The sequence below is a fragment of the Dipodomys spectabilis genome, unplaced genomic scaffold (genome assembly GCF_019054845.1).
Source record: "Dipodomys spectabilis isolate Male_0828 unplaced genomic scaffold, ASM1905484v1 ptg000783l, whole genome shotgun sequence".
Lineage (NCBI taxonomy): Eukaryota > Metazoa > Chordata > Mammalia > Rodentia > Heteromyidae > Dipodomys > Dipodomys spectabilis.
The window spans coordinates 3666166-3692943 of NW_024871460.1; the positions used below are offsets into that span (position 1 = coordinate 3666166).

General features: G+C 38.5%; 1 protein-coding gene and 1 non-coding gene across 11 annotated transcripts in view; both read right to left on the bottom strand.

Annotated features, from left to right (window-relative positions):
- Positions 1–26778, bottom strand: part of Tbc1d31 (TBC1 domain family member 31) — a 62840-nt gene that overhangs the window by 12490 nt on the left and 23572 nt on the right. For 5 of the 10 annotated variants that reach the window (XM_042673134.1, XM_042673130.1, XM_042673129.1 and 2 more), the window contains 12 exons: positions 26449–26649; positions 25565–25741; positions 23477–23556; positions 22418–22564; positions 17638–17771; positions 14755–14888; positions 13689–13868; positions 11269–11501; positions 10604–10756; positions 9414–9549; positions 5700–5792; positions 656–796 (listed from right to left, as the gene is read on the bottom strand). In XM_042673134.1, coding sequence (XP_042529068.1) covers positions 656–796; positions 5700–5792; positions 9414–9549; positions 10604–10756; positions 11269–11501; positions 13689–13868; positions 14755–14888; positions 17638–17771; positions 22418–22564; positions 23477–23556; positions 25565–25741; positions 26449–26649 — 1809 coding nt within the window. Of the gene's footprint in view, positions 1–655; positions 797–5699; positions 5793–9413; positions 9550–10603; positions 10757–11268; positions 11502–13688; positions 13869–14754; positions 14889–17637; positions 17772–22417; positions 22565–23476; positions 23557–25564; positions 25742–26448; positions 26650–26778 lie in introns of those variants that run through there. The other 5 variants (XM_042673133.1, XM_042673132.1, XM_042673138.1 and 2 more) reach the window with 2 other exon arrangements.
- LOC122102502 lies at positions 16190–16313 on the bottom strand. The gene has a single exon (XR_006146514.1). It is a non-coding gene; the product is annotated as a small nucleolar RNA SNORA54 (small nucleolar RNA).

Sequence of the window (26778 nt, forward strand, 5' to 3'; positions counted from 1 at the left end):
TTCAATTCCTCAGTACCGCATAAGCAAAAAAATAAATTGAAAGTGGCGCTGTGGCTCAAGGGGTAGAGCGCTAACCTTGAGCTGAAGAACTGAGGGGCAGCGTCCATGACAGGCAAAAAAAAATAAATAAAAAAGGGAACATTATTTAACTATCAATAAAGTATCTTACAAATAAATAAAGCAATGTAAAGTTCTAAGAACTTTGACAAATAAAGCAAAGGAATAAATGGTCTCAATTTCATAAACTTTTATTATTTTTTTAAATTATGGTTTTCTGGTGGTTTAAGAGTCTCATAGACTTTCCTGCCCAGTATGGCTTTGAACCATGATCCTCAGATCTCAGCCTCCTGAGTAGCTAGGATTATAGGCACGAGTCACCAGCGCTTGGCCATAAACTTTTATTTTATCACTTTTTTGGGTAGTGGGATGGTTGAATGCAGAATCTTGTACTTGAGCCACACACCCCCAGCCTACTTTTATTGTTATTCTCTTTAAAAAAAAATGATATTTTAGGGCTGGGAAGGTGGCTCAGTGGTAGAGCGCTTGCCTTGCATGCCTGAGGCCCTGGGTTCGATTCCTCAGCACCACATAAGCAAAAAAAAAAATGATATTTTATAAATTCAGTAAATTTAATCTTGTTTTTTTGTTTTTTTACCTTCTTAGCATTTCCAGTTTGAGTTTGGTCAGTTTCTATCATCTTATGAAACATGTCCTCTTCAAAATCCACTTTTTGTCTGTAGGCATCTGCATCTTCTCGAAATTCTTTTGCAAAAACCTCTTGATTTCTGGTATAATTCTGTTAAAAAAACAAGCCAATCTATGTAATAGTAATAAAATATAAAGTGACTTTCCTCTTTTCAGGCTACTAATATGAATACAACTAAAGACTAAAATGCCAGATGCAAGAGTCTCAAGCTTATAAACCCAGCTATAAAGGAGGCTGAGATCTAAGCATTGAGGTTTGGAGAAACCCGGCAGACAAATCAGAAAGATTCTTACCTTCAATTAAGTAGCAAAAAGCTAGAAACAGAGGTGTGGCTCAAGTGGTAGAGTACCAGCTGTGGCTGAAAAAGCCAAGCAAAAGCTAGAGGCCCTGAGTTCAACTCCTACTAAAAAACAAAAGAAAACGAAACAGAACCCAAACCCAAGCTGTACCATTTAATTTTCAAAGCAGAAAACAAATACTGGTACTATCATCAGTGAAAATGACAAAGTAAAGACTTCTGAAGATTCTCTCCTCCATAAAAATGCTGAATATTGGCAAAAATTTTCAGGTTCAACTTCTTCAGAATTTTGAAATTGAATCAAAGTTTGTAGCAGTCTGGAGAGCCTTCTTCATCCATTGAGGTGATGGAACCACAGAGAACAGGCTCCATGCCACAAAATTCCCACTCACCCATTCTGAGCTCTGTATTGGCTTTGACCACCAGCATCCTAGCAGCCGACGGTGAGGGAAAGACAAAGCTGGCAGGCCTCCCTGAGAGGGTGAGGGGCATGGCTCCTATGGAGTTGAGGACAGTGAGGTCAACCTCCAGTACTGCCAAAACTAAGCAAAGGCTGCCTAGGGCGGTTCTCTGCCAAGACCCCAGACCCAGGCTGTCTCCATGGGCCCTCTCGGAACTCACCCAGTGTGAAAGCCAGCCTGCTCTCTGGGAACGTGTGTAGAGGAACTGGAGGACACTCAGCACATCTTGTTTGGCTGAGGTAGTGGATTATGGATAATCAAACAGTTTAAGGGAAAGCTGGGGATTTAGATGTTCACAGGAGGCCCTGAGAACTCCCACGTATTTCTGGGACTCCAGGAGAACACAGGTGCATGGGTAAGGCTGTGCCCATGGCAAGGGCTGTGTGTGCTCAAGACTTGAGAAGGTACTGAGAGCTCTCACTTCTGGTAATTGTTGAGGTTTTGCATAACCAGGAAGTGAAATCTAAGTGAGAATTGTACTGTCTTCCTAAGCATCAAAGACATGCACATGCACAACATGCACACAGAGCCCTCAGCAGGACTAATAAGAAAATCTCTGTCCAGTTGCTAGCTGACCACAAGCTAACTAAACAGAGACTTCAATGGCTACACACTACAAAGAGCAAGGACTTTATAGATCTGGTTTTGAAAAGTCATTAAGCAAATAGCAAGAAATTTCAGGAGTGGTGAGGGGTAACTTGATTTCTATAACTGCACATTATATTAACATAAAAGGTTTTTAACAAAAAAAAAATGGCATGACTAAAAACACCAAGAAAGTATGACTGATACATAATGTAAACAGATAATAAACTCCAAAGAAAATGTAAAAAGAATCAATAAACATGAAAAGATACTTAACATCATTAACCATTTAAGAAATGAAACCAAAACCACAATAAGATACTACTTCTTGTATGGAAAACAATAATTGTTTATGAGAAATCTGAACTCTCTCTCTCCTAGGTTTGCATTCATAAAACTGAAAACCAAAAACCTGACCATATAAGGTGCACATGAACGCTCATCAACAGAACTGTGGAGACAACCCAAATTCCTACTACTGACAAATGGATAATGCAAGTGTGTTCTTCTCATGCATTGAACTATTATGCAGCCATAAAGAAAGAAGGAGGTACTGATTTGTGCTATAATATAGATAACTTTGAAAACATTAAGTGAAAGAAGCTAACCATGGAAGACCACACACTATAAAATTCTACTTATATGAAATTTCTGGATGGGCAAATTTGTAGAGACAGAAAGCAAGTTCGTGGTTGGGGGGTGGAGAGAGGGGGAGGGAATGGAGTGAAAGCAAATGACTATAATGGTTGAGGGACAAAGGATAGCAATACTGCCTTCATGAATATGTGCTATAAAAGGAAAATACAAATTGTATGTGTCAAATAATCTCCCTTATCATCATTAATGACGTTAGAATCTCTTTTTTTTTCTTCCTTCCTTCCTTCCTTCCTTTTTTTTGGTCAGTCATGGGGGTTGAATTCAGAAGTGGGTGCCACCACTTGAGCCACAGCACCACTTCCAGTTTTCTAGTGGTTAATTGGAGATAAAAAGTCTTGTGGATTTTCCTGCCTGGGCTGGCTTTGAACCTCAATCCTCAGATCTCAGCCTTCTGAGTAGCTAGGGTTACAGGCATGAGCTACTAGTGCCCAACTAGAATCTGTTTTCTTGACTTTTTTCTATTTATTTGATTATCTATAGGCAGCTAAATTCACTTTAAAATAAACTAAAAAGAAAAATATTTTGAATTATACAAAAGTGTAAAGATAGAAAAATAAGCTCAAATTAGATATATACTGAATATTTGGCTCATATTTCCAAGAGGCAATAATAATATTATCTGTATTCTAGGGCAAATTTTCTTAAGAAATAGAAAATCAACTTAATGTAAGATGTAAGCCTGGCAGATAAAGTGTCAATTTCAAAAGGATGATAAACGCGTATTTGTTTCTAATTAAGCAGAATTAAGCAGTTAACTCTTCTAGCTCAGTACGCCTGCTTAAAGAAACACCTCTGTCAGAAGGCAGTATAGAATGTAATAAACATTTGTTCCAATCTGATGCTCAGACAGAAGCTCAGCACCACTTCCATGGCATTCCTGCCAAGAATCTTACCACGAAAAGACAACAGGTAAGTAACAACTAGGGGCCATTCTATCTGGCTTCCCAAATATCAGTGACAACATTCAATTAGAAGCCCTGAGTTCAAACTCCAGCTCTAAAATAAGATAAAATAAATGTCATGAAATACAGATAAAGATTTAGGAACACTTTTAATTGCAAAGAATAAATATAGGACACTTGAAAAAAAAATCTTAGACTTTCTTTAGAGAGGCTTTTAGAAAGGGACCACTGATCTAATCTGAATAAGGATTGTACACCAGATAATACTGATTTGGAGAACTATGATGCACTTACATTAAATCATTCCTTCTATACTGAAGTATTTAGGGGCAGAGAAGCATTATGTCTACAACTAACTTTTTTTTAAATTTAATTTTATTATCAAGGAGATGTACAGAAGGGCTGCAGTTACATAAGGTGGTGAGTATATTTCTTGTCAAACTTGTTACCCCCTCTCATTTTTCTCCCACTTTCCCTCCCCCACAACTCCTTACAACTCTTAAATGGTACAAAAGTGTGTTGTGTGTATGTCTTACACACAGAGAAGAAAAGTACGTTTAGCAGAATGTTAATTTTGAGAGAAACATCTGGAAGTTTTAGTTCTTTCCTTGCAAAGCTTCTATGAATTTTTAAGCCATTCCCCTCATCACCACCCTCATCCTCGGAGAAAAAGAAAAAACAGCAAAAATTAAGCTCCCCGGGCTAGACATGCAGCTCAGGTAGGGTGCTTCCCTACCAACATGTAGCTCAGGTAGGGCGCTTCCCTACCAACACACAAGGCTGGGTCGGATCCTCAGCACTACAGACAGACAGAGAAATGTAGGCTTTAGCTTAGTCCAAGTGAATTATGTGTAATTCAAAAGCACAGAAGACTTACTGGGCAAACTGCAAATTCTCTGCTCACTTTTACAAGAAATTCAGTGTGGAAATGTAAAAAATGTTACAGGTATTACTAGATGCTATGTTTTAAATATTACGTAAAATAGACAACAAACAATAAGCGTGTGACCTGGTATGAATTTGCGGATAAGTCTAATTTCAAAATCAACGTTTGACACTAAGAAAGCTGAAAAAAAGTAACTTATGGTTTTAACATTAAGCAAATGAATAACTAATATTTTCCCCAAATAAAAAATCTTGTATTTTGGGGCTGGGAAGGTGGCTAAGTGGTAGAGCGCTTGCCTTGCATGCATGAGGCCCTGGGTTTGATTCCTCAGCACCACATAAGCAAAAAGAAAAAAAAGCCAGAAGTGGTGCTGTGGCTCAAGTGGTAGAACAATAGCCTTGAGCTGAAGAGCTAAGGGACAGTGCCCAGGCCCAGAGTTTAGGCCCCACGACTGGACCCAAAAAAAAAAAAAAATCTTGTATTTATACCTTTTTCCAGTGACTTAAAAACTGACTTTCATGTCCTAAGCAGGTATTTGCTGCTGATCTAATTCTAGAAGATTCATAGTTCTTGTCTCATTTTCCTCCTAAGATTCCTGAAAGTTTCAAGTTGACTATTCCTTATCTGAAATGCTTGGGATTAGGAATGTTTCAGATGAACTCTTGGATTTTGGAATACTTGCATAGAGTTTTCTGGTTAAGCATCCTTCTCCAAAGTCTGAAATGCTGTGAAGTTTGAAATGTTTTGGCCATCAAGTTGGCACCCAAAGAATTTTAGACAGAGCACTTCAGATTTTTATTTTAGGGAAAATATTTAGTTATCCATTTGTTTAGCGTTAAAACTATAAGTTACTTTTGTTTTTCAAATTAAGGACAACCCATTTTTATTAGGATAATTTCATTCACTATTGTATACTTATAGAGAAACTTGTAAACCGGCAAGAAAAAAAAAATCCTGAGGCAAAGTCTGGGATTTACATCTGGTGCTTTAGACACTAGACTAAGCTGCTACAGAAACATGAATTACAGTAACAATAAAAAGAATTATAATAAGCTGTATATCCAGACATTTTGGCTACTGTACAATCTTGGACGACAATATATTATGCTTAAAAATGGAATGAAATTAATACTATAAACCACAAATATAGTCTAGAAAAGAGTTTGTACAAATTGTGCTTTCCTACATTGGAAATAATTTATACCTTCTCATAAAGTCTTTTTTGTGATTCAAGCTCCAGCTGTCTCATTTCTAGGTCTCTGGCTGTGGTGGCGATTTCTCGATCCCTCATTTGTACCTATAGGCAAACATCAAACTGTGAATACTAAAAATAATTTACAAAAAAAATTTTTTTTTTAAAGATAGGTTCCTACTGCTCCTCCCTCCCTCTCCCACATGCCAGGGTTACAGGCATGTGACATCAGGACTGGCTTAGTTATGTGGTTATATGGACATTAAAAAAAAGAACCAGAAATTATGAGGTTTTCTTGGTGGTGTTGGGGCTTGAACTCAGAGTCTGGGTGCGGTTCCTGAACATTTTGGCTTAAGGCTAGTGCTCTACCACTTTAAGCCACACTCTATCTCCAGGTTTTAGGTGGTTAATTGGAGATCAGAGTTTCACGGTCTTTCCTGCCCAGGCTGGCTTTGAACCACAGTCCTCAGCTCTCAGCCTCCTGAGGAGCTAGGATTACAGGCATGAACCACCAGCACCCAGCAGGAATTAGTATTCACTGACCAATTCAGAAATGATCTGGGATAAGCTTAATTTAAAAAAGCGCAATTACCATGCACTATAACAACTACAAGAAAAGGGGTGGCTCTTCAGATTACAGTAGCCAATAACGAAGTAGAAAAACTTCAACAACTAAAATTTGGGATTGGTTAAAAATATAGAACGTTTAATTAATTACTTATTTTATTCTATTGTCAGTTGTGTGGCCTGAACTCAGGGCCTATGTGCTATCCCTGAGCTTTTTTTGTTCAAGGCTACTGCTCTACCACTTTGAGCCACAGTGCCACTTTCAATTTTCTGGTGGCTGACTGGAGATGAGAGTCTCACCGGCTTTCCTGCGTGAACTGGCTTCAAGTTGTGAACTTCAACTCTCAGCCTGCTGAGTAGCTGGGGTTACAGGTGTGAGCCGGCAGATTGTTCCATCTTATTAACTATAACTTTTATTTGAGGTTAAAAAAAAATAGATTTGATCTGATACCTAGTAACTCCAAGCTGAAATTTTATCTTGGACTGTTCAACCTATATGTGCTTTGCTCAAATTCAGTTAGTTCAGAGTTGTCTAAATTTTGAATACTTGAAAGCATTTCTTTCCTGTATCACAGAGGGTTTGGATAAGGCATGGTATAGACAATCTTAAAAGTCATCTTAAATATTTGGTTGCCTAAAGAGCCAGTTATGAATTTGGATTAGAATAAAGTACACAAAACAAAACAACAACAACCCTCAATCACCTATCATCATTCATTTGGCAAACATTTAATGATTACATTACTACCTTTGATACTACCACGTGTTAGATATTATTGGCTAAAAGACAGGCTACCAAATGCTCCTAATAGGAGAAGTAGCAAAAATAAAACAGTGTGACCCAAAGAAACACATCCAAGGGGTAAAATTTACCTTAAGGGTAAATTACTACAAAAGCAGCTAGCTCAACCTTGAGTCTCCAAAGCAGCAGTGATAGCACCAGAAGGCAGAGGACACCTCCAGGTGATTTGGAAAATCATCAAACAATTTTTAGGAATTTCAGCTACAGCTCTTCTGCTTATGAATTCTGAGACACACTAACAGCTATGTACTAGAGCCAAAACAAATCTACTGTGCTTGCTGCTCGCAGAAGTTTTTTCATAGGTGCGTGCATGCGTGCGTGCCTGTGTGTGTGTGTGTGTGTGTGTGTGTGTGTGTGTGTAATTTTGCACTCAGCTTTTCCTGCAGGAGCCAGAGCCGAGCTTCTGGAGTCAGGCAGGGTAAGCGCACATAGGAAAAGGTAGCTGGATGGAGCCTACGAGGTCATGGGGAGGCCGGGAGGGCAGGTAGAGGCCTTATCATGATGTTGAAAGCGTTGCAGGACTCTTGGCCAAGAAACACCTTGCCCTATCTCAAAGGGTTTGAAATGAAGTTGTCAGAATTCTGAATGTGCATTATTTTTGGTGAAGAAATATACCTTTTTTTTTTTCGGTTGGTCGTGGGGTCTGAACTTTGGACCTGGGCACTGTCCCTCAGCTCTTCAGCTCAAGGCTAATGTTCTACCACTTGAGCCACAACGCCAGTTTTGGCTTTTTCTGCTTATGTGGTGCTGAGGAATTGAACTCAGGGCCTTATGCATGCAAGGCAAGCATTGTACCACTGAGCTACCTTCCCAGCCTCAGAAATATACTTTTTAATAGTGAGATATGAATATGATTCACTAGACAATTTTAAGTAATTACATTATAACAAATTAAAATTAATAAATGTAAACTATTTTTATAACTTGAATGTCCAATAGCCAAGAATTAAGTAAACTTTGGTATATAATCATCAGTAAAATATACTCAATGAAATAATTGCCAGGCTCTGGTGGCTCATGCCTGTAATCCTAGCTAATGATCTGAGGATCGTGGTTCAAAGCCAGCCTGGGCAGGAAAGTCTGTGAGACTATTGTCTCCAATAAACCACTAGAAAACCACAAGTGGCACTGTGGCTCAAGTGGTAGAGCGTTAGCATTGAGCTGAAGAGTGCAGGGACAGTGCCCAAGCCCAGAGTTCAAGCCGTACAACCGACAAAATAAAAAAGAAAAAAGAATGAAAAGAAAGAAATACGTTATCTGAAAGGATATTCAGCTATATCATTTTTCAAAGCATGACACAAAAACAAGATACAGGGAGAAAAATACCATTTTATATAAATACAGAAATATAAGTAAACAAATAGAGAATAATTGTGCAATTAACCTTTTTTTTTTTTTTGTATATTAGGCTTGAACTCAATCTTGAGGTTGCTGGGCAACACTGCCAAGCCACATACTTCTTGAGCTATTTGAGCTGGTTATTTTTGAGATGTTTCTTCTTTCCTAGGTGTGTGTATAGGCATGAACTACCTGTGTCAGACTTCCCATCTTAGTTAGAGTACAGGCATAAGCCACTGCGCCCACTTCTTTCCTCTCCCTTCTTTTTTTTTGTCAGTTGTGGGGCTTGAACTCTGGGCCTGGGCGCTGTCCCTAAGCTCTTCAGCTCAAGGCTAGTGCTCTACCACTTGAGCCACAGTACCACTTCCAGTTTTCTGAGTGTTTTATTGAAGATAAGAGTCTCATGGACTTTGCTGCTGGGGCTGGCTTTGAACCATGATCCTCAGATCAAAGGCTCCTGAGTAACTAGGATTACAGGCGTGAGCCATGGGTGCCTGGCTTACTTCTCTCTTGAGAAGAGAGAGGTCTCAGGAACTTTTCTGCCAGGACTGGCTTTGAACTATGATCTTACCAATTTCAGCCTCCCATGTAGCTGGCTCACTAGGAGTAAGCCACTGGTGCCGGATAATTATCTTTTTAAGGTTACCTCTGGAAATACGATGAGGAAGTGTAACAAGAATCCACATTTAACCCTATATATCTTGTACTTGAAATTCTTTTCAATTGGTCATGTACAAATTTTTATAATTTTTTTTCACAATTATTTTAATAGTTATCTGATACTTTTTTTTGTAGTTATCAAGGACACTAATCAACTGGCCTAATCTTCTTAGTATTAAATATTTTACCATTAATGAGATATAAAAGATAATAAAAAAGTGGAGGGTTGAAGTAAGTAAAATTAAAAGGGCTATGAAGTACTCATTGTGGACGACAGGATTACTATTTCATATGAGGGTGAGCGTTACAGCTAAGTGAGAGTAGGCAGAGACGTATGAGTTCTAGTTAGAATAACTAACCTTCCTCTCAATTTCATCATCCAGTCTTCGTAGCTCCATTTCATGCTGAGCTTGCTGAAGCTTCAGGAAATGCCTTCTAGCAGCATCTTGTAAGTGTATTTCCTTCATTTTCAGCTCTCTTTTCACAGCAGCTAGTCTTAAATTCAAAACATATTAAAAACAAAGCATTTTCCAATGTTGGTTTAACTTTCTCTGCCTACTATAAAATAATGTTTCTAAGTAATGCCCTTTAGAGCATACATCTAGATCTTTTTTTTTTTTGGTCCAGTCGTGGGGCCTGAACTCTGGGCCTGGGCACTGTCCCTCAGCTCTTTAGCTCAAGGCTAGCGCTCTACCACTTGAGCCACAGCACCACTTCCGGCTTTTTTTTCTTTTTGCTTATGTGGTGCTGAGGAATCGAACCCAGGGGGCCTCATGCATGCAAGGCAAGCGCTCTACCACTGAGCCACCTTCCCAGCTACATCTAGATCTTTTACTTTAAAAGCTAAGTGCAAAAAAAAAAAAAGCTAAGTGAAAGCTGGGCGCTGGTGGCTCACGCCTGTAATCCTAGCTACTCAGAGGCTGAGATCTGAGGATCGAGGTTCAAAGCCAGCCTGGGCAGCAAGGTCCATGAGATCTTATTTCCAATTAACCACCAGAAAACTGGAAGTGGTGCTGTGGCTCAAGTGGTAGAGCACTTGCCTTGAGCTGAAGAGCTAAGGAACAGCGTCCAGGCCCACCCAGAGTTCAAGCCCGACTGACAAAAAAACAACAAAAAAAAAACTAAGTGCAATATTCAGTATAGCTTTAGAATTAATTCTACCTCATATTTTTTTATTCTTTATTTTATTTTATTTATTTTTTTGGGGGTCCAGTCGTGGGGTCTGAACTCTGGGCCTGGGCGCTGTCCCTCAGCTCTTCAGCTTAAGGCTGGCGCTCTACCACTTGAGCCACAGTGCCACTTCCAGCTTTTTTCTTTTTGCTTATGTGGTGCTGAGGAATCGAACCCAGGGCCTCATGCATGCAAGGCAAGCACTCTACCACTGAGCCAACTTCCCAGCCCTTTATTCTTTTTTATTAACTTAAATATTTGCTTAGTGGAAATGAACCTAGATAATTCCACATAGTCTATTTCTAAAGGAGAAAATGAAATAAAATGAAAGTTATTTCACTAACTCATGCATGGACATTTTCAAAATAGTAACACATGCCTCTGTCTTTGCTGTACCATCTTCTCCTCTTCATGCAAGAGCATTTCTCTTCTTGCTTCTTCTGCTTTACGGAGCTCTTCTTGTTTTTGGTACCAAGCTTCATCTTCAAGTCTTTGCTGATCTACTTCAGCTTGCATATTTTCAACTGTCTGCCTTAAGTATACAATATTTGTTATTATGAAAATATGAACACAAAAGCAAATTTAGGTAAACCATGACACAAAATATACATTTGATTAGTGTATAAGACCTGACTTTATTTACAGCTATGAGAATAAATAAATACATCTCATATCTTAAAACTTTGGTTCTACACTAATACTTAATAATTTAAATGCTTTTTTTTTTTTTGGCCAGTCCTGGGACTTGAACTCAGGGCCTGGGCACTGTCACTGAGCCTCTTTGTGCTCAAGGCAAGTACTCTACCACTTGAGCCGCAGTGCCACACATAGCTTTTTCTGAATAGTTTATTGGGGATAAGAGTCTTATGGACTTTCCTGCCCAGGTTGACTTCAAACCATAATCTGTAGATCTCAGTCTCCTAGGTAGCTAGGATTATAGATATGAGCCACTAGTGTCCTGCTTAAATACAATTTTCCTTAAAGTTCTTGTTTAGATTTACAACAGATTCCACTTCTATTAAACAATAAGTACTTCATAATTACCTTTCTCTCAAGTAATCCAACTCATCATTCCTTATTCTTTCTCGTTCCCGTGTCTGGAAATCCACGACAAACTTTGGATATTGATTAAATACTGGATACTGCCCTTTTGTCAGTGCAACAAAAGCATCCAGCATGCTGTCTGGATGAATATCAGCAGGTGTGGTCTCCATGAGGTGATAAGCTTCTCTAATCACAACATTTATATCCAAGTTATTCCGATGATGAAAAAAATACTGCAAGAAAACTTGAGATTTACTTAATGCAATGCTAACGTAGAATTAACTAAAATAAGAGTTCAAAAGTTTAAATGTGGCTGGCACCTGTGGCTCCCGCCTAGCTATTCAGGAGAATGAGACCTGAGGACTGCAGCTTGAAGTCATCTGGGGCAGGAAAGTCCTTGCAACTCTTAGCACCAGTAGCTACCAGAAAACCAGAAGAGCTTAAGCATAGTGCCTGAGCCCCAAGTTCAAGATGCAGGACCAAAATAAAATAAAATAAAATATGAATAATCTTCTTTTCTTTTTTGAAAATTATCTAGAATTTTAATTCAACATGTTATTTTCTGCAAGTTTACTGAAGCTTTTTTTAAAACTTTTTTTTTTTTTTTTGGTTGGTTGTAGGGCCTGAACTCTGGGCCTGGGTGCTGTCCCTTAGCTCTTCAGCTCAAGGCTGGTGCTTTACCACTTGAGCCATAGTACCACTTGAGCCACAACATCACTTCTGGCCTTTTCTGCTTATGTCGTATTGAGGAATCGAACCCAGGGCCTCATGCATGCAAGGCAAGCACTCTACCACTGAGCCACCTTTCCAGGCCTGAACTTATTTATTTATTTATTTTTTGGGTCTAGTCATGGGGCTTGAGCTCTGAGCCTGGGCGCTGTTCCTCAGCTCTTCAGCTCAAGGCTAGCGCACTACCACTTGAGCCATAGCACCACTTCTGGCTTTTTTTTCCTGCTTATGTGGTGCTGAGGAATCAAACCCGGGGCCTCATGCATACAAGGCAAGTGCTCTACCACTGAGCCACCTTCCTAGCCCCCTAAACTTATTTTTTAAAGATTCAAGTTGATATTGTTAAAATGTTAGCTAGGCATGATAGCTTATGCCTATAATTCCTGCTACTCAGGAGGTAAAGATAGGGAGAATCATAGTTCAAGGCTAGTTAGGCAAACATTTCAACCAATAAGCTGTGTGGTGGTACCATGCCTGTGATCCCAGCTACAAGAGAAGTATAACAAGAGGATTGTGGTCTAGAGTGGCTAGGCAAAAATGTAAGACCTTATTCAAAAAATAAGAAAGCAGAAGAGGGCTGGGATGGGGCTCAAGTAGTAGCGAACATGAGGTCCTAAGTTCAAACCCAAGTACTATGCCACAAAAAGTAGTAAAATGTCACTATAATATGAAATTTTGAAATCAAACTTAAATATTTTAACCCAAAATGAAAGCTCCATTGTAAAATTTAAAAGATGCTTCAGCAAAAAACAATCTTTTTCTGTTCAAGTTTTTTAAAACACAAAATCTAAATCAACTTAGAAAGTGAATGAATCTTTGCAAATAAGTTAGTTTGGCTGCTTAATAGTATCTGAAATGGTCCATATAATCTGTGCTGGCAGAACCAAACTCTAAAACATGCATTGTACGTTATGTGACCAGAAAGCAAACATAATGAATCAACAGTAATCAAAAAAGTCACATATATACAGGAAAACCCCAACTATTTGAGCCTCTTACCAAGCTCTTATGAAGCTACCTCTGATGCTTTTGCTTTCTCTCAGTCATTTTCTTTCTTTCTTTTTTTTTTGGTCAGTTGTGGGGCCTGAACTCTGGGCCTGGGCGCTGTCCTTTAGTTCTTCAGCTGAAGGCAAGTGCTCTACTACTTGAGCTACAGCGCCACTTCTGGCCTTTTCTGCTTATGTGGTGCTGAGGAATGGAACCCAGGGCCTTATGCATGCAAGGCATGCACTCTACCACTGAGCCACCTTCCCAGCCCTCTCTGTCATTTTCCTACCAAACCTCAAAGTTTTCTTGTATATAAGCTAAGCATCCAGACTGGGGTAGACCGGGAGGGTTACTACTAAGAACCTACACTGGATAAACTACCAGAAGTGTCCAACATCCTTTTTATAGGCCTCAAGGCATACCCCCAGTGCTACACTATGATTCTAAGATGAACAATCTGCTGAAATTTTGTTTATATATTTACATAAAGGTCAGAAATGTGATGATCTATTCTAGTTCTACCACAGAGCATCCATGCTTGATGTATAGTAGGTGTGAAGTCAAGCAATACAATTTTTAATAGAAAAGAGTGAAATTTGAGCCTCTCATTTACTTACTTATTTATTAGTAATGCTGGGAATTGAACCCAAGGTATTCTACCACTCAGCTATATATCCCAGCCCTCTTAACAACAGGGTATTTACCGTAAAATCATCTTTAAGAGTGCAGTTGAGCAAAGGAGCTCTAGAACATGTGCTGTAGGCTACCACAGTCATCAGAAGGAAGGAAGGTTGGTTGGAGAAGATGTTATCAAATAATTTGAGCCACTCCTCTCTGGTCAGCACTTCTGAGAACACCGTTTCAAGAAGAGGCCAAGCGTACAGCTAAAGTGAAGAACAATAAATTAGTCAAAACACAGTCACTGACAATATTCTCTTACATTTCATGTGTGAAGGCATATTAAGCACATTGTTATAAAACAGTATCTGGTGGGTGTTGGTGGCTCATGACTGTAGTCCTAGCTACTCAGGAGGCTGGAATATGAAAATTGTGGTTCAAAGCCAGCAAACAACAACTCAGAAAAAGCCAGAAGTGTTGCTGTGGCTCAAGTGGTAGAACACTACCCTTGAACAAAAGAGTTTAAGCAGCAACCAGGCCTTGAGTTCAAGCCCTGGGATCAGCACAAAACAATAACAACAAAAAGAATTACTGTCTTAATTTGGAACTTTCATACCACTCCCACTTTCCTCTCAGTACTGGCAAGTGGCCATCACTGAGCTACATCATTTTATACTATTAGGAAGACAGACATTCTCTTTATAGACTTTTTTTTTTTTTTTTTTGCCAGCACTGGGGCTTGAACTCAGGGACTGGGAGCTGTCCTTTAGCTTTTTCCTTCAAGGCTGGCACTCTACCAATTGGGCCACATCTCCACTTCTTTATAGACTTTGAGGAAGTTGGTATAATAAAAAAGAATGGGGTGGGGGAAAAAAGGGAGGAGTTGGGGAGGAAAGGGATGGTAGGGGAAAATAAAGGAGGGTGGAACACTGCTCCATAGGAAATGGACTCATTACCTTGCTCATGTAACTGTAACTACTCTGTACAATATCTTTACAATAAAAATATATTAAGAAAAAAAATGAAATCGTGTTAAAAATACAAAGCATAGTATATTTTTATTACTCCATAGAAGTACTATTTTATTTATACCAGAATCAATGTTAGGTCCCCAAATAAATTAAATCTTTCTAAAAGCCCTATACTTCTTACCTGGGAAGTTATATCATGATCTATGAAGTGCTGGAGCAGTTGTTTATCACAAAATGCCAAAACATTTTCTATCATACTAAGAATATTGATGGGAGGGTTAGGAAAGTATTCAAACCAGTGTTGACACCAATTTACTACAAAGAAAAAAAATTAAAGGAAATTTAAGTATCTTTCTATATCAAAGAACAATTTTTTTTGGGGAGGGGGTTAGTCATGGGGCTTGAACCCAGGGCTGGGTGCTGTCCCTGAGTACTCTACCACTTTGAGCCACAGTTCTACTTCCAGTTTTCTAGTGGTTAATTGGAGATAAGAGTCTCACAGGGACTTCCCTGCCTGGTCTGGCTTTGAACCATGATCTTCAAGATCTCAGCCTCCTGAGTAGCTAGGATTATAGGCATGGGCCATCAGTGCCTGACCTCTGATTTTTAAGAATATAATTTTATTGTTATTATTAAGGTGTTATACAGGGGCTACCAATGCAAATTTCAGGCAATGTGCACATTTCTTTTAGACAATGTCACCCCTTCATTTGCTTTCCCCCAATCTCCCCTTCCCATCCCTGCCCACAAGTTGCATAGCTCATTTTCCATAATACATACTGAATACCCTCATGGATTTTTTCTTCTTTTATTTTATTTTTGTCAGTTGTGGGGCTCCCTCAGCTCTTCAGCTCAAGGCCAGCGCTCTACCACGTGAGCCACAGCACCACTTGCGGTTTTCTAGTGGTTTATTGGAGATAAGAACCTCATGGCCTTTCCTGCCTGGGCTGGCTTTGAACCATGATCCCAGATCTTAGCCTCCTGAGTAGCTAGGATTACAGGTGTGACCCACCAGCTCCTGGCTTCTTCTTTTATTTTTTAATAGTGTCCTGATTACATTATGTAGTCAAGGCTGGTCTTGAAATTATTGTTTTTGTGCTGGTCCTTGGGCTTGAACTCAAGCCTAGGCCCTGTCCCTGAGCTAGAATTTCAGACCTAAGCCACTGACACCCAGCTAGCCTTGAACTTTTGATCCCCTTGAAGTAGCCTCCATAGTGCTGGGACTGCTTACAGCACACCCAGGTTTTTGTTTGTTTGTTTGTTTTTACTGTTCCTAGGGCTTGAACTCTGGGCCTTCATGCTATCTCTGAGCTCTTTGTGCTCAAGGCTAGTGTTCTACCGCTTGAGCCACACTGCCACTTCTGGCCTTTTCTGAATATTTATTGGAGATAAGAGTTTCACAAACATTCCTGCTCAGACTGGCTTCGAACCATGATTCTAGCATCTCAGCCCCCTGAGTAACAAGGCTTATAGGCATGAGCCACTGGCAGCTGGCTAGTTTTTAACATTTTTTTTAATCGTAAAGATACTATATAAAGGAGTTACAGTTACATGAGTAAGGTAATGAGTACATTTCCTATTGAGCATTGTTAACCCCTCCTAGTTTGTTTTTAATAACATGTCCCCAAGACCTGAAACTGAAAGCCAGTCAGCCAGTCATGTGTCACTGGAAATGCTGTAGCACTGGAATGGAACCCACCAACCACAGCTAGCCAGGCTGGCAGGTTATGAACAGTGCTCTTTTTTTTTTTTTTGTAATTCTTAAAGGAATTCACTCCTCTTTTTTTGTTCTAAATATGACTGAATAAATAAGAAAAAGACTTCTAAATTCTTAAGCAAGAGATTTACAAATTCCATCATGTTAACAGAACATCTTAGGCGGGTAGAAATTTTGCAGGTTTCTTCAGTATTGTCAGGAAAATTGGGTCAAAATGATCCAATGAACAAGCACATCTATTTGAAGTCTGAAGTATTTGTTTTCTGCTGACTATATTTTTGGACTTCAAAGTTTTTTTTTGATTTTGGAATATCTGAATAGATTTTACCAGGTAAGCAACCTTAATCCTGAAGTCTAAAATGCAAAAATCTAAAGGGGTTGAAGAAGCTTCTGATTCTGGATTTTGGATTGGAAATACCCAATGTAGTAAACTGTGATTGCATTCTTTGATATTAAGATCTCCTGGCCTAGCCAGGCAGTGGCAAGGCTGGCAATCTCAGCACTGACCACACAAAAAGAGCTCATATCTCAAATTAGCGAGAGAAGACAACATTGTATTACATATGAGTTATAAAGGCTTTCCAATTCCATTATTTAATTTGTTGTTGAGCATTTAAATAAAACAAATATAAATAAAACACCATGGTATACAAAGTGTTTTATATACTTAGAAACAGTTCTTTGAACATAATCTACTTTCAGTAGGTAAGAGATTTGCTTCAAATCTGTCTATATTCAAATCTGTCTATAATGATCTTCTAAAATTTATAGCTCTTGGGGCTAGGAAGGTGGCTCAGAGGTAGAGTGCTTGCCTTGCATGCATGAGGCCTGGGTTTAATTCCTCAGCACCACATTAGCAAAAAGAAGAAAGCTGGAAGTGGTGCTGTGGCTCAAGTGGTAGAGCGCCAGCTTTGAGCTGAAGAACTGAGAGACAGTGCCCAGGCCCAGAGTTCAGGCCCCACAACCGACAAAAAAATAAAAAAAAATATGGGGGGGAGGGGGGAGGCTGGGAAGGGAGGTGAAGGGTAAACAAAGGAGGAGGCTGCAATGCTTGGTAAGAAATGTATGCATTTTCCTGCCCATGTAATTGTAACCCCTCTGTACAGTATGTTCTCAATTAAAATAAAATAAAATTAAAAAAAAAAAAAAGAAAAAAAAGAAAAATCTTGCAAATAAAGGCTTAGATAGATATGACAGAAACATCTACTTTATACTTTACACTTGATTATTTCACACTTTAACTTAAAAGTAAAGATGTCAAGAATTGTCAAATATTGCGAAGGTATGAAGACATCAGGAAAATGTGTGAGAATCTATTCTTGGTTTCATTCTGTAATGACTACTTACTTATGAGAGTAGCAACAACTTCAAAACAGATGAGTTGGTTGTTCTGGAATAATTTTACAAATGGAAATGCCAACAGTGGAAGATATGGTGTGTCACTAAAGATAGAAGACCAGTGAGCTAAAGCAGACAGTGTTCTGCAAACAGAAGAAGGAAATAAAGACCAGAGAACAGTAACGTTATTGAAATCTGTATAAACAACATATTCACGTCATAAAAAGTTCCGTACAAAACATACATTTGGCAAAAATTGTTCTTTTACCATATAGCTCCTCTTTAGAAGTAATCACACCTAAAACTCTAAATCCTATTATAAAATTCACAAATATGACCAGGCACCATGGCTCATGCCTGTGATCCTACCTACTTAGGGGGCTGACCTGAGAATCAAGGTGCAAAGCCAGTTTAGGCAAGCAAGCTCTCCAGATTCCATCTCCTATTATCCAGCCAAAAGCCTGACTGGAGATAGGGCTCACGTGGTAGAGCACCAGTCACAAGTAAAAATAAGCCAAGTGAGAGTACAAGCTTCAGTGCTGGCACAAAACAAACAAACCCAAACCAAAACACACATAGTTTGCCCTCCCTCTTCGCTCACTGGGCACTCTACTACCTGAGTCCAGTCACCTACCCTTTTATGCTTTATTTTTCAGATAGGATCTTCTGATTTTTGCCCAGGGCCAGATTTGGACTGTGATCCTTCTATCTAAACTCCTATTCATCTGGGATTACATGTGAGCAACCCCATACTAGGCTTGTTTGAGATAGGTCTTGCTCAACACAGCCTTGAACCTCAAGTCTCCCAATCTCTGCCTCCCAAGTAGGTGGAATTATAGGCATGTATCACAACATTCAGTATTCTATCATCTTAAATTAAGAACCTCTTGGGAAAAGTTTATATCAGTATACTAGAAAAATATCCTCATGGTATTTTGCAGATATATGAGAACTGTTTATGGATATAACTTTTTTTTTTTTAACAAGATCTGTATTCTTGGGTCTGTAAGACCTTTCTACCCTTTCATAAACAATACTGTACTCATGCTTCATGTGAAAATACAGATTTGAATAAATTCTTATAAGTGGAATTGTTGAGTCAAAGTATATATATATATATATATATATATATATGTACACACACACATATTTATAATATCAACAGGCTGGGCACTGTCTTTAGTTCTACTCAGGAGGCTGAGATCTGAACATTGCAGTTTGAAGCTGGCCAGGCAGAAAAATCTAAGACTCCAATGAACCACCAAAAAGCTTCATGTGAAGCTGTGGCTCAAGTGGCAGAACACTAGCCTTGAGCACAAAAGCTTACGTAAAGTGCCCAGGCCCTGAGTTGAAGCCTCAGGACTGACAGACACACACACACAAAAACAACAGCCAAGAAAACAAAAAGAAACACTAAAAACCAAAAATCAAACCAAAAAACCAGCCAGTGCAAAAAAAAAATCCTAATCCAAAAGTGTCTATTTATACCACCATCATATTTGGACAAATGTCAGAGCTGCGATGTTTCTTATACAGACTTATGCACAGCAGCAAAGCACAGTATATGTGAAGACCAATGGGAAAAATAAAATCCCATCTCTCCCTGAGTCAGGTCTTAATCTTATTTTTTCTCTTACTCAAGAGCGGTATATTACACATTTACCCTTTGATACACATTACATTTCAATTTAATAATGGACTTAGAGCTAATTAATAGAGCATGCTCTTAAGACTGGAAATAATCCAACCGTTCATTAATAGGGGACAGATGAAATAAACTATACTATATCTGTACAATGGAGAACAAAGCAGATATAAAAGGAAAAGAGAAATTTTTCTACACATTGCTTTGAAATATCTAAAACTATTTTGTTAAATTTAAAAAGGTACACAAATGTTCAAAAATATACTCACATGTGTAATAGGATACAACTATTTACCTAAGGAAGAAGAATATATATCTATGATGTTTATTACTGACTGCCTGAGCCAGGATATAAGGATACCTGCACATCCATGTTCACTGCTGCACTATTCACAATAGCCAAGATTAAGAAACAGACCAGATGCCCCACAATAGATGAGTGGATCCCAAAAATGTGGTATCTATACACAATAGCATTTTACACAGCCATTAGAAAGAATAAAATAATGTCATTTATAGGGAAATAGATGGACCTAGAACAAATCATGTTAAATGAGGTAAGCAAGCTCAGAGAGATAAATGACACATGTTTTTTTCTGATATGTGGAAATCAGATCTCAAATGCACAGGGATATAACAAATTATTCAGGATGTTTACACAGTTCGACCAAAAGAGGATTCTCTGAGGAGAGAAACACAAAGGTGCAATGCCTAAGTGTTCTTCATATTAATATCAAACAATACATACTGAAACAAAGATGTGGAAATAAGAGACTTTGTTTTTTAGTTTTTATGATTTTGTCTTCTTTACCTTATGTATGGTGTATTCACATGTGTATCTTCAAGAGGGTGAGGAGAAGGTTACAGAATTCGAGGCAAAAGGGGTCAAAAAGTGGAGTTCACTGGACATTGATGAAAGTGAACTATACAACTTGTGAGTGGATATGGGAGGGAGGGACTGGGAGAGAATGAGGGAACAGAAGACGTTGTATGAAAGGAAATGTAGTCATTACCTAGCTCATGTAATTGTAATCCCTCTGTGCATCACTTCTATAATAACAATAAAGTAAATTAATTTATAAACATTAAAAAGGTTACTGATAAGAATAGGATGGAGGGAATAGAAACCAGACTGAGTTGAATGTTATCTTTTTTTTTTAACATTTGATTTAGAAACACAACTTTCTTTATTAGAAAGAAAGGATAAGACAAAATAAAACTTTAAATATTTTCAGGAGATGTAGCTCAGTGATAAAAATCTTGCCTAGTAATGCTCTAGGACCTGGGTTTGGTAGGATCCCTTGCATGCAATAAAGGGGGAGGGGGTGGAGAGAAGGAGAGAAAGGAGAAAGGGGAGGAGGTAAAGGAAGGAGGAAGAAGAGGGATGAGGATACAAAGGTAACAATTAAGCCAATGAGGAAAGCATTCAAATATGAAATCAAAGAAATTATGCAAAAACTCTGGAGTCCTAAATCTGAATGGAAAATACCACTTTGAAAAACTCCTTTTTGGTTCTGTTTCCTGGAAATGTCTGTACATTTAAATCTTAATTTATCATGAATATACTGTGTGTGTGTGTGTGTGTGTGCAAATTCTGGAGCTTGAACTCATGGGCTTTTGAGCTGAAGGCTAGCAATTTACCACTTGAGCTATTTATAGCTACGCTGCTGGCCTTTGGTAGTTAATTGGAGGGTAAGAGTCTCACACTTTCCTGACTGGACTGGCTTCAAACTGTGATCCTCAGATCTCAGCCTCTTGAGTAGCTAGGATTTAGAGGCATGAGCTACCAGTGCCTAGCATAAATACATTTTTCATTCTGGTGTCCTTTAAAGTAATTAATTTGCTATTCTTTTTTTTTTTTTGGTCGGTTGTGGGGCTTGAACTCTGGGCTTGGGCACTATCCCTCCGCTCTTCAGCTCAAGGCAAACGCTCTACCACTTGAGCCACAGCGCCACTTCCGGTTTTCTAGTGGTTTTATTGGAGATAAGTGTCTTACGGACTTTCCTTGCCTGGGCTGGCTTTGAACCGTGATCCTCAGATCTCAGCCTCCTGTAGCTAGAATTACAGGCGTGAGCCACCGGCGCACGGCTTAATTCACTATTCTTAAAACTAATAAATTAAAAAAAGAAAACAATCCCAAGTATTCAACTTTTCTATTTTATTTATTTTCTTTCCTTCTCTTTTTTTGGTCAGTCACAGGCCTGAACTCTGGGCCTGGACACTTTCCCTCAGCTCTTCAGCTCAAGGTTAGTGCTCCACCACTTGAGCTACAGCACCCCTGCTAGCTTTTTCTGCTTATGTGGTGCTGAGGAATCGAACCCAGGGCCTCACGCATGCAAGGCAAACACTCTACTGCTGAGCCACCTTCCCAGCCACTATTGAACTTTTTTATATGTAGATTGTATCTTAAGAGTTGATAACAGGGGCTGGGAAGGTGGCTCAGTGGTAGAGCACTTGCCTTGCATGCATGAGGCCCTGGGTTTGATTCCTCAGCACCATATAAGCAAAAAGAAAAAAGCCAGAAGTGGCGCTGTGGCTCAAGTGGTAGAGTGCTAGCCTTGAGCTGAAGAGCTGAGGGATAGCACCCAGGCCCAGAGTTCAGGCCCCATGACTGGACCCAAAAAAAAAAAAAAAAGAGTTGATAACAAAAAAGTTCTTCTTTATAGAAATTACCCTGTTCATAAAAGGAGAGGGACTAATAGAATTAGATTGTCAGCACTTTACTGATTTCTGGGGAAGTAATGGATCTTAGGAACAGGTATCAATGTCTTAAATTCTAAGAGATTTTCTTCTAATTATGCCAGAAATCCTTGAAAGCTGGTGTTAAGCTGGTGTAAGAAATTAATGATGAGATAATGACATATCCTACATCAGTTACTCAGCTATGGAATAAGATTTCAAAGCTGGGTCTTTTGCCTTTAAATTCTAAGCTCTTTCTAATATACTGCTTCATTCCTTTAAGTAATCAAAAAGATTCCTGTTTTCTAGAACACAACACAGCTAATATTCATATGTACTATATATACATGCATATGTCTGATTTTCAAATGAGCCAATATGTCACACAGGATAATCAAAGTGACAAAGGATTTTAAAACATTGCAATGACTATCTATAGGTTTCATGTCCACAGCTGTAACATACCTCTGTAAAACTCTGAGTAGCTTCCTACTTTTGATGGGGTATAACTTCTGAAGGTTGAGAAATGCCACATGAGTGCCCTTATCTAGTAGGTTGCTAAATGCAGTATGATTTTCAGGCAGTTGTAATAAAGAGCGCCAAATGAACATCCTGAAATTAAAATGTAATTTTAAATAAAAACTTTTTGAGCAAAAGTGATTTAGTGTAAAGAATTTAATCTAAGAAAGTGAATTTTACAGAGCTGGGTCAAACCATTCTTTGGGCCCTCTAATGGGAAAAGTAGAATCAAGTCTCAAATAATGCCTTGTTAATTGTACCTCCTAGTAGTATAGATGTAGGACAGGACTGTATCCTACCTCCCTGAATGCAAAATACCTTGTACCTGCTTTATGACACACCGTAGTGACGGCTTTATCAGAGCTGTTTTTTTTTCCCCTTCCTTCCTTCCAGTTCTGGGGCTTGAACTGTGGACCTGGGTGCTGTCCCTGAGCTTCTTTTTGCTCAAGGCTAGCACTCTACCACTTGAGCCACAGCACCACTTCTGGCCTTTTCCTAGTAGTTTATTGGACATAAGAGTCTCAGACTTTCCTGCCTGGGCTGGCTTCAAACTGCGATCCTCAGATCTCAGCATCCTGAGAGCTAGGATTACAGGTCTGAGCTACCAGTGACTGGCTTATCAGAGCTTTTTGTAATGATACTACTTGAGAATGTTTTCTTTCTTTTTTTGTCCGTCATGGGGTTTGAACTCTGGGCCTAGGTGCTGTCCCTCAGCTCTTCAGCTCAAGGTGAGTACTCTACCAATTGAGCCACAGCACCACTTCCAGTTTTCTGGTGGTTCACTGGAGATAAGAGTCTCACACTTTCCTGCCCTGGCTGGCTTTGAACTAAGATCCTCAGACCACAGTCTCCTGAGTAGCTAGGATTTCAGGCGTGAGCCACTGATTCTTGGTGTTTTTTGAGAATGTTTTCTTTTCGGATAATGATTGAGAAAAAAATGGTGCCAGATTACCGCTGCTTCCCCACACCCACCCACAAAAAAAAAAAAAAGAATTAAAAATTTACCTGTATTTTGTTGGATATTCACCATAGCCTTTTAATAAGATTTGTAAACGTTTTTTGTTTAATCCATCTGACAATTCATTCTATAAAAAGATAGTATAAACAAGTGACAGGCAAGTAAAAACATGGTAATCTACTTCCAATCTGAGAATACAACATGTATGCCAGGTGTGATGGTACACATCTGTAATCCCTGAACTCAGGAGGCCAAGAAGCCTACATAACTAGCCTCATGTAAAAGATGTAGGCATTGAGTTTCTAATGATTTCCTTAGCAAACAATACTTGGTATTGTATATTACAATTCACTGCTAGAAGGATTAAATAGAGATGAAGACTTTGGGAAGCTTGTGCCTGATTTCTCTGGACCTCAACTCATGTACACTTATCCTTCGCTGATTTTGCTTTGTATTTTTCTAATATGAATGATTTCTACACTGAACCCTAACAAAGCATGAAATCTGAACAAACTGTGAGAGCACCTAACTCAAGTTAGATGTGTGATCTTTTTATTTTTTAAATTAAGCTTTACTGTTTTATATACTGCTTTATATACTCTTCTGTACATGTAGATTTCATAATTTAAAAATTTATAAAGAAAGCCAAGTGCCAGTGGCTCACATCTGTAATCCCAGTTACTTAGGAGGCTAAGATCTGAGAATTGTGAGTTGAAGCCAGCCCAGGCAGAAAAGTCCCCATGAGACTCTTATCTCCAATTAACCACTCAAAAACCAGAAATAGTGCTGTGGCTCAAAGCAGCAGGCACTAGCCCTGAGCAAATGAGCTCAGGAACAGCAATGCTCAAGCTCAGAGTTCAAGCCCCAAGACCGAAAAAAAAAAATTCTTAAAGAAAAAAAATTACTAGTGGTAGAGTGCCAGCTTTAAGTAACAAAGCCAAGTAAGAACTCAAAGCCCAAATACTGGTGTGTGTGTGCACACAAACACACACACAAAATAATTAATGTGAAAAATACCAAGTGTTGGTGAGAATATGGAACAACAAAAACTCTCAAATACTGCTGATTAGAGTATAAGTTGCAAATCCATTCAGAAACCACTGTTTGACAGTATTAGTCTATGGTACTATCATGAGAATAATTTTCTAAGCTGAGATATAGGTCTGTAGCAGAGTGAATGCTTATTAGCATGTGTTAGATTCTAAATTCAATCTCCAGTACCTTTACTCACTCTTCTCCCTAAAAGAGAATTATCATCAAGGTAAGGAGCGATGTCTAGAAAGGAGAAGAAGGGTGTTGGTCATGTTTTACTTTTTGATATGAGTGCAGATGATATGGGTACGTTCAGTCTGTGAAAATTCATTGTACTTGTACATACTTTTGTGTGTATATTGATTGCTAGTAAAGACAAAATTCCTTAAAATAATGTTAATAACTTCTCTTCATATTTGTATTTATTTGCTATTCTAAAGTAATGTGTTTTGCAGATAATTTAAAAAGAGAAAAAAACTCATTGAAATTTGTTACCACAATGTAATCCTACTACATGGCATCTTGGTTACCTTCAGGGAGTCCAGTGGCCAATGGGACAGGGACCAAGATGGAAGAAAAGCATACTTTCACTATTTCCCTTTATACCCTTATCTATATAGTCACAAATGTAACTTAAAACTTCCTACATAGAAAAAGGTAAAGAAGCACCTAGGTATGTACATCTAACTGAATACAATTTATTTAACCCAATATTATCAAAATATCCTTTCAATACATGATACCAAAATCACTGATTAATGAGATGTTTTACGTGATTTTGGTCTTACCATGTATTTCACATTATTGGCGTATCTTGATTCTTATTAACACACATTAACCACTTACTAGCATATTACAGAGTATAATTTTATAGACTTTGTAAAAACCATCAACATATACTGTATCCATGTAAAAAGAGTTAGAAATACTTTTCTCTTCTTTATATAATAACAAATATATAATATATAAAATCATCCTTATTCATAATCTTTATATAATAATCCTGGTAGGCCCCTACAGAGGGAAAAATGATGATGACCTAGGAATCATGAGCCTTGCTAGAGAAGAATGATGACGAACACAAGTTAGTCAGGTCTTCTTACCTCTTTATTTTCTAAGTTACCAGTCAGGTCTTGCTTTATTATTCTAGTTTGAGTTTTGTGCTCCTTACATCTTGCTGGCCGAAGCACTCTTCCTGATGTCATCTTCATCTTAACATCACCAGAAGTTGGGATATTCTTAGGCAAATCTTCAATCACTTTGACTAAAGGAGGAGGTGGCTAAAAGAAAAAAAAAAGACTCCTACTAGATATTCTCGGAAAAGACATGTAATAAATGATTTCTAAATCTGCTTGAATGGCATGCTTTATTATATATAATTATTCTTCAGGCAGAAAGTCCAAGTGAACTGCTAAGAATGGTATCTTGCTGACTAACAAATCAAAGCCAGTTTTTGCTAGATACAAAAGATGCAGTTGGGTGGGGGAGGGAGGAGTTGGGGATATGGAGAGGGAAGGGATGGTAGGGTAAAAACAAAGGAGGGGTTAACAATGCTCGATAGGAAATGTACTCATTACCTTACTCATGTAACTGTAACCCCTATATACAGTATTCCAGCCTTTTCTGTTTATGTAGTACCGTGAAATCAAACCCAGGACTTCATGTATGTTAAGCAAGCACTCTACCACTGAGCCACATTTCTAGCCCTGCTCTGATATTTTTGGTTTATGACAGTAAGTGTATTTGCTTCTTGTAAGTCTGGCAGGTTTTAGGAGTCCTACTTGAAGATATCAGTGGATGTTTATTTTTTTGTAGTCCTGGGGGCTGAACTCAGGGCTTTAAGTATTCTACCATCCATACCATGTGTCCAAGCCCACCTATGGATTTAACAATGTCTTTGTGCAATAAGATTAATACCCAAGCATGAAATTAGCTTTATTAAGTTATAATGTTTTCTAAAAAAGTTATTGTTTGCTTGGTAACATACCTTGTTTATCTCTTGTGTTAATGCTTGAACTGAATATATGTTTAGGCTTCCATTTTCCATAATAGATGCAATATATCGTCCGTGTGGGCTGATTACTGATGAACTAATCCCTTCATCAAGGCTCCCAATTTCAAAAAGAAGTTTACAGGTCTGTATATTGACAAACCTCATAATACCATCTTGACTTAGTATTCCAAGAACCTAAGAGTAGAGACAATGAGTTTGTAAGACATTCAAAAGCTAAAAATCTGAAACTACATACACATATACTCTGTAGATGCACATGTACATATATATTTTTTTTCCTTTTTTTTTTGCTTATGTGGTGCT